Source organism: Hordeum vulgare, chromosome 5H, assembly GCF_904849725.1.
Source record: "Hordeum vulgare subsp. vulgare chromosome 5H, MorexV3_pseudomolecules_assembly, whole genome shotgun sequence".
NCBI classification, from domain to species: Eukaryota; Viridiplantae; Streptophyta; class Magnoliopsida; order Poales; family Poaceae; genus Hordeum; species Hordeum vulgare.
In genome coordinates this window covers 531,159,645-531,167,202 of record NC_058522.1, presented here as the reverse complement: position 1 = coordinate 531,167,202, position 7,558 = coordinate 531,159,645, and the positions used below count along the sequence as shown (strand labels likewise).

At 48.5% G+C, this 7,558-nt stretch overlaps 1 protein-coding gene across 1 annotated transcript; it reads right to left on the bottom strand.

Moving 5' to 3' along the window:
• Positions 1-239: 239 nt before the first annotated feature.
• On the bottom strand, positions 240-5,055 carry LOC123398458 (GDSL esterase/lipase At5g22810-like). Its single transcript, XM_045092928.1, has 5 exons — positions 4,778-5,055; positions 4,489-4,686; positions 1,610-1,734; positions 709-1,177; positions 240-612 (listed from the first exon to the last, which is right to left on the bottom strand). Exons 1-5 carry the CDS (start codon positions 4,974-4,976, stop codon positions 407-409), a joined length of 1,197 nt encoding a protein of 398 aa, XP_044948863.1. The 5' UTR covers positions 4,977-5,055; the 3' UTR covers positions 240-406.
• Between the last annotated feature and the right edge of the window lie 2,503 nt (positions 5,056-7,558).

Genomic DNA, 7,558 nt, shown 5'->3' with positions numbered 1-7,558 from the left:
CGCGCGAGAGAGGGAGAGAGAGAGAGAGAGGGGGGGGGGGGGGGTTAGGATTGACCATATTTAAACGCATTCTGGTTGTCTCGCATTGAGGCCACCACTAGCGAGGATGAAAATGAGGATAAACGGTAACACAAATGCGATATCCTATTAAAATAAAGAACATGAATCTATTAGGACCTTGAGTCATTGTTATTAGATTAAGAGCATGTGTTATTTTTTTTCGTTGTAACGCACAGTCTTTTTTTGCTAGTATCAATAAAACATGCTAGAACATATCGTACCACTGTGCCCGTGCGTTATGTTAGGAGAAACATAAAGCTGCACACTAGAACTCACTGCAAATGGCAATAAGAGTCTTGCATAGATGTCTCGTTTTATTGCTGGATACTGAAAACATAAAGAAATATCAGTTTTGGCTGATCAAAGTCTTGAGGTTCACCGGCATTGTGAACTGGGTTGTGCCGTCGAAAAACGCAGATGCGGCCAGCTTGGCTGCCTGCTCTGTCGGGTTCTCCTCGTCCCAATACCAGTACTGCGAGCGGTTGGCACACGGAAGCCCAGAACTAGGTGCGCAGGAGCCTTGGCAGCATGCGCCCCCGGTGTTCACAAACCCTGTACATCCATCAACAAACCACAACAACATACTAAATGTAACTGACATTGACGTACTCATGACCATGGAATATCCGAACTTTGATAGATTTTTACCATAGGCCGACGGATCCGTGTTGACTGCATCCGAGAAGGCGCCGAAGTCGGCGATGGAGTAGCGGAGGCCACTGAGGTTGGAGGCGAGGCCGGCCATGAGTGGCATGATGCCGTCGTTGAACTCCTCGCGGAGGCTGGTAATGAGGCCCTCGCAGCCATGGCGCACCATCGGCTCGCACAAGGTCGGGACGTTGATGATCCCGAACTTCCTCGCGCCCAGGTTGTACAGGGCCGTCAGGCTGTCCCCGTAGGAGGAGATGAGGTGTGGGACATCGGTTTTGTTGTCTGAGCCCCCGTTGTTATTGATGTTGTAGATCAAGTACAGGTCACTGGTGCCGATGGCGATGAGGAAGAGGGAGTTAGACAACATCTTGCTCAGCTCTTGTTGGCTACGGTTGGCCCCCATCTGCCCTATCGTGTCCGCGAAGTTCTTCACTTGGTCCATCAGTGGGATGTCCAGTCCGTTGTCCTACAAAATGGTATTAACATCAGTGCGACTAATTGTAGTTGATGTCCAAGAAATAAATATATCCATACCAATTATTTTCTTTTCAAAAGGTGTAATAGCTTCCGGATGCCCCTACACCCTCTATGAACAGTAAATAAAAAAATCTAAAACTTTGTAACATCAAATATAGTCAAACTTTGTAAGTCCTTGCAACTTTTCATAAGAAAATATAATATAGAGAAAGTTGTATACACGAGTTTCATATTTTAGTGCTAAAAGTGCTCAAAACTTCAAAAACTGATTTATTTATTTTTTGTGTGTAGAGCTCTTCGAATGTTTTCTTTCACATGAAAACCTGCATGAAGGTGTCCACTTACGATGAATGCACATGTATTCCTGAAAAATTATGCATGCAAATGAAATACACGTACATGCATGAAGGTGTCCACTTACGATGTCTCTCCAAATCCCGGAGGTCGCCGAAGCATAGTTGACTCCAGCAAAACCGGCCTCCATTTTTATGGGACTATTAAGAGACAGATAAGCCGGAGGGCTCATCTCGAATCCCATAGCCTTTGCTAAATATTAATCAAAGGTATACCCACAACCGGTTGATCAATATTCTTTCAAAAACAGAATTGCTTAGATAATACTCCCTCTGTTTCAAAATAAGTGTCTCAAGCTTAGTACAACTTTGCACTAGAGCTAGTACAAAGTTGAGACATTTATTTTGAGACGGAGGGAGTATATCCATTCAATATAAAAGGATCGATATGCTTCCTGATTTTTCACGAATTATATATTGTTCCATTCAGTTCAGACTGTAATGCATGTTTTGAGCCAGCATAAAATTTAAAAATGTTAATGAAATCAAAACAAAAGAAACTAGCCATGCTTATATACATAGAAGAGCAGAATATGCGATTGCTAGGATTCGACTCAACAAGGTGAAACATCGATAAGTTTACAGTAGTAGACAAACCGGAATACAATTTTTATGCCCATGTAATTGTTTGATTAAATTTCAAATCTCATTTACAACTTGGCAGCTGATAGCACATATAGAATACGGTGTCGCATATACTGTGCTATATATCTTTCGGTACTGTTTTTCAACTGCTAGCAACCATATCGGTAAAGTAAAACAATTACTTTTGCAGAAAATAAAACAAATTAAGGCTATACTCCCTTCGTCCGTGAATAAATGTGCATCTAGCTTTTGTCCTAAGTCAAAAATTTAAAATTTTGACCAACTTCGTAGATAAAAATAGTAGCATATATGTCATCAAATTGGACTTAGAACCAGAGCTAGATGTATACTTAGGCTGGTTGTAATGGAGAGTATCATATACTAGTATCATGCATATGATACTAGTCTATGATACCACACCCGTAATGCATAATATTATAAAATAGGTAATTTATTGGCATGCAAGACACAAAGTAGCACAAAATTTAATATGATATCGTATCATGATATGATACTCAACCCTCTCTTTCTTTATTTAATTCTATGCAACATCATTAAAGTTGTTTAGTTGGAATGCATGATGGTAGCTACGATACTCCCATTACGAGCAGCCTTATTAACGGACAAAGGGACTACATTGGAACATAAAAGTATATTAAATGGATAGCTGTTGGCAAAGAATGATTGTCGGCTGAGTAATAATGTTAGAACAGATCAACTGTGTAGTGCACAAGAGGCCATGTCAATTGTCTTGAACAGTAAGTAGATTACGAAATATAGGCATATCATAACAGAATCCTACTCTATCCGTTCGTAAAGACGGCGCCTCTGACACCTCCGCACACACGCAAACACGGAGCCGCCGCCGGCCAGATCTGAATCGGATCGCTAGCTAGGGAAACCGCCCAGTCCGTCTCGGCGACCCCATCCCTCTGTCGCCGCGCTGCCGCCTCCTCAACCTTAGCCGCCGCCAGCTCGTCACCTTAGAAGACTCCGTGTCCAGCCGCACCTTCCTCCAGAAACTGCCTCCCGGGTCGCTAGCGCGAGCGACTCCGGAGACCCCAACCCTACATCGAGCGGGCGTACGATCTCCTCCCTCCCTCGGCCGCTGCCGCCGCCGGTGTCGGCGATGGCGGCCACACCCGTCTGCCAAAGGAAGGGGCGAGGGCGGCACGCCCCGACGGCTCCCCTTCGCGCGGTGGAGGGTTGTTCCATGTGGGGCGCAGGTGGCGGTGCGGGCAGCGGCGCGTCGTCGCGGGCGCACCTCTGGGTCGTGTACCCTCGTGTGGTCAGCCGTCGCGTGGCTGCTGTGGCGGCCGGCGGCGCCAGATCTGGCCGCTGTTCTCCGGCCCTGATCTGTGGGCCTCTCTCCTGCGGATTCTTGGTGGTGTCGGCATGGTTGTCGGGGCCCTACCTGCGGGTGAAGCTGGTGGAGGAGATTCGGATTGGGGGAAACCCCTTGGTTGGCCCAGGCCGGCCGCGCCGCCGACGACACTCAAGGGCGCCGTTTTTCTTTTTGAGACGTCGGTATATATCTGCTCCTCTGCTCCCCTACCTTACCTCTCGGGTGGAAACCCTAACTTCGGTGGGCGGCGGCGGCGGCCTTGACGTCGTGACCTTCCTGAAGGCGTCGTCTTGAGGGCTGAATGATGGTGGGCACTGTGTGGGTCCTAAACGGTTGCTGATGGGGCACTGCTTCGGGGAAAACCCTAGGATCTGGTCTTTCAGATCGGACGATGACGGTACTGGGGTGTCGTTTCTCTCTTGGGAGCATCGTTTGTGGAGCAGCGCTCACACAGTGAGGCAGGAGATGGAGCGGCTTCGTCTTGCACGAAATTTCGATGGAGCTGTCAAGTCATGCCTGGCCGACAGGTGCTATGCTGAGTCATGCCTGGTTGGCATGTGCTACGCACGACAGATCTCCCAGAGTCTTCGCATCTGGACGGATGAGCGCAGGGTGGTGGCGCTGTTGGGCGCCGTGGTGGCGTCGACGGATGTTTGGACTGGCAAGGATGATGCGGATCTCTTTTCTGAAGATGGGTCAGTGATTCGATGATGATGACGGCTTGTAAAACGTGTGCGTGAGGTGTGCGTTTTAGGTGTGCTGCACCGGCTGTTGTTCCCGATACGTTATGTGGATGGATTGGCGACAACACCGATCTTAGATATGTGAAGTAAGCGCATTCTACATTATCAAGTTTGTAGGTGTGAGTGGTGGCTTTGGATAGATTGATGTGTACTCTTGTTAGACCTTTGTGAAATAATTAATAAAAATAGTTGCATGCATCGATTAATGCACAGACAGGGGATTTAACCTCCTTTTCCAAAAAAAAGAAAAGAAAATGGGATCAAAGCAGCGTACCAATGAAGTCAGCCATGTTGAATCCATTGCTGAACCTTCCGGTGGCCACGGAATTGGGGAAGTCTATGCCATAGTACGAGTGGTTGGCTCTTAAAGGGTTCCCTACCTCGTTGTTCTCTAGGTAGTTGTTGTTGCCGACGTCCGTCAACCCGTCTCCGAACACAAACAACGACGGCCGAACTGGCTGCACTTGGTCAGCTGCATTCACAAGATGCACCTTGAAGCCAGGCCAAGAACACCAGCAGTTCATCATCATCATGGACTAATGGCGGGTGAGTAGAGTACGTACGGCAATACGTCTGGCACGAGGGGCAGAGCGAGATGCAATTCTGGGGGCACCTGTCGGGGCAGGTGCCCGTGCACCCCGGCCTCTTCTTCTCCGTGTCCGTGCACGTGAACTTGCTATTCCCGTCGGCGGTGGCCGCCAGCATGCCCAGGAGGGCCGCCCCGAGAGCACACAACGCCGCGGCGGCTGGCCACCTCGCCATTGATGCTAATCGGTTATGCAAAAGTGGGCTTGGTAGTTGCTGATTTCAGTAGATGTTCTGGGTGGTGCGCTGAGACTTCTATAGGGTAGCACGCTGGGTAAAGCTAATGGCGCGCCGGAGAGCACGGCGGGCAGGGTCAGAGCCTCAGAGAGGTATGATAGTTGGATTTCAGCAAAGTACGTAAGCATCAAGTTAAACCAGCTAGCCGATGGAAGAACTACGGGCGCTGTGCATGCATGCATAACTTCGAAGTGAAAAGTCAATGGATGACACCCACGTGCAGCGTTTTAAGTTTCTCTCTACATAAGAGCAAATACAATAGTATAGCCAGCTGCTGGCTATAAACCATTGTCATGTCATCTATAGCTCACCTTATAGCCAACATGTACAATAGTTCATTGCAAAAGTGTACTACTTTTTTATTATATGGTCCACCTTTCATACTCACAAAATGCCTAGGAGCACGTGCTAGAGCTGACTCTTAGCTAAGAGCCCGCTTACCTTCTCTCTCCTCTTCTCTTCCCTCTAACTAAATAAAAATACATTAATTTATTCCTTATAGTCAGCTGACTCAGCTCTATTGTACTTGCTCTAAGCTACCTGTTTGAGGTTTTTCTCATTTAGATCCAGGCTAAGAAGCGGATATAAAAGCCAAAAGTCGTGATCTCATATAAAGCAAAAGCTGCCACAATATTTGCCCTGTATGCGTTGTCACCTATACAAGTCAAAAGTCAGCATCACAAATCTTAAAACCCAAGCATGACTGAGATTAACTCAACTCTCAACCTGCATCCTAAGTAGAGTATCTACTCAGACATTGTTTTCTGAACTAGTCAACCACTCATCCTGCCTGAAACAAGCAATCCATGCAATAACATTCTTTTCAAAACAGACGCAAAAGATTAGCCTCATTGTTATAGAATATACTTGTCTTGTTAATTAACAGAAAACCGGACCCAAACCGATACAAACAGGCCATATATAGACTACTCACAGCATGAAACCTCATGACCATATGTCCGACCCGACAACATTTTCAAAGAGCAAGTCACAAGACTCTTCCACGAAGAGAGCCTCGGAATTAGGTGGCAACACTTGCGGCCTTGAGTATTGTGGTCATGCATAGTGGCGGAGCTAGCGGAGAATTGAAGGGGGGGACAAAGAGAAAATATGCACATTTGGGGAGGCCAAATGACAACGATCTTTTTAATTTAGGGTTTTTTTTATTTCTGTGCCCCTGGTTCCTTAGTCATATTCATTCATCCCCACGTTCTTAACTTTTGCTCACCTTTTCCCACTTCCTTGGCTGAAACCCTCAGAACTGGTCACAAACGGTGGATGCCGTCGGGTCAGTGCTTTGACCGTTAACTCTGACGAGTGGGACCGCGCTGACTGTGTCGCCCATTGGACCTGATGAGTGGGGTCGTGGCGGACGGTGCCGCGGTTAGCCCGTTGGGCCGTGGTTAGAATTGGGAAGTGCGCGCGCCGCGACGACAGAAGCCTGTTATGCATGCACGACATGTCCAGCTAGCCTACATGCATGCACGTAGCTAGCTTACCTGCATGCGTCGCCGCCCGTCGCCACAATGCGCTGACCGGCCTCTCTTTCACGCGAGCCGCCACGGACGCTGACCAGCCTCATTCTCACGCGAGCCGCCACGGACGCAGGGACGGTTGCTGCCGCTGGTTCGTATCATCTCCCAGGCGTGTCTCCTCGATGTAGAGCATTATTTTACACTTTCCGATCCACTCGCATCTATTCAACGTGGCAATTAAAACCTGTTGTCAATTAAAGTGGCATATCGATCGACGCGGCTCGTTTGAACGTAGCAAATCCAAAGCGCGGTCGGTGCCACTCCCCTTCCCTTCCCCTTTCGCTATTTAAACCACCATCCCTCCACCTATTCTCCACACATCCATTTGCACCGCTCCCTTCACTCAAACCCAGAGCACTCTCAAAGCGAGGCGAGGATTCAGTACAATGGCCCCACCTTCGAGCTCCCACCGACCGTGTCGGAGAGACGGTATCCGACCGGCGTCGTCATGCAGAGGACGCTCTGCGTGTGGGCGTTCTCACGCTGGAGGGGTGCAAGGGGGTTTGCCGAGTGGTTCCTCCGTGCGGGCTTCGCCCACCTCCCGGCGGGCTCGCCGGTGATGTTTCGATTGGAGGGCGTCCAAACTCCAGGACTCCGCCGATAGGGCTCACCGTCACCTTCACCAACAGATTTGAAGCGTACTACCTCCCCGGCAAGGTGTTTTGGTGTGGACAACCCACAACATCTTCATAAACTTCGACTGCATCTTCCCCACTCGCGATGGTATGCACAGCCTCCCCTACTACATCGGCCAGGACGACATGGAGAGGGAGCAGTGAAGAGAAGGCGCAGTGAAGATGGTGGTGAAGTCCCGGTCTCGATCGTGAGATTGTCTTGCCCTAGGGTGTTAGGGATTTTTATCTTTTATATATTTCTATCTTAATTATGTCGTTGGTTGTACCGTGAACTTTTGATCTCTGACGTGCTATCCCTTAAGAAGTTTGTTATGCTTGCTACCCTTATTTGATAGGGAATCCCTATTTGATA

Excerpts from the sequence above, each read along its gene's own strand:
- LOC123398458 (XM_045092928.1), bottom strand. The coding sequence starts at position 4,976 with ATGGCGAGGTGGCCAGCCGCCGCGGCGTTGTGTGCTCTCGGGGCGGCC. Across the intron at positions 4,687-4,777 it reads CTCGTGCCAGACGTATTGCC|CTGACCAAGTGCAGCCAGTT; the intron begins GTACGTACTCTA and ends TTGTGAATGCAG. Across the intron at positions 1,735-4,488 it reads CAACATGGCTGACTTCATTG|CAAAGGCTATGGGATTCGAG; the intron begins GTACGCTGCTTT and ends ATTAATATTTAG.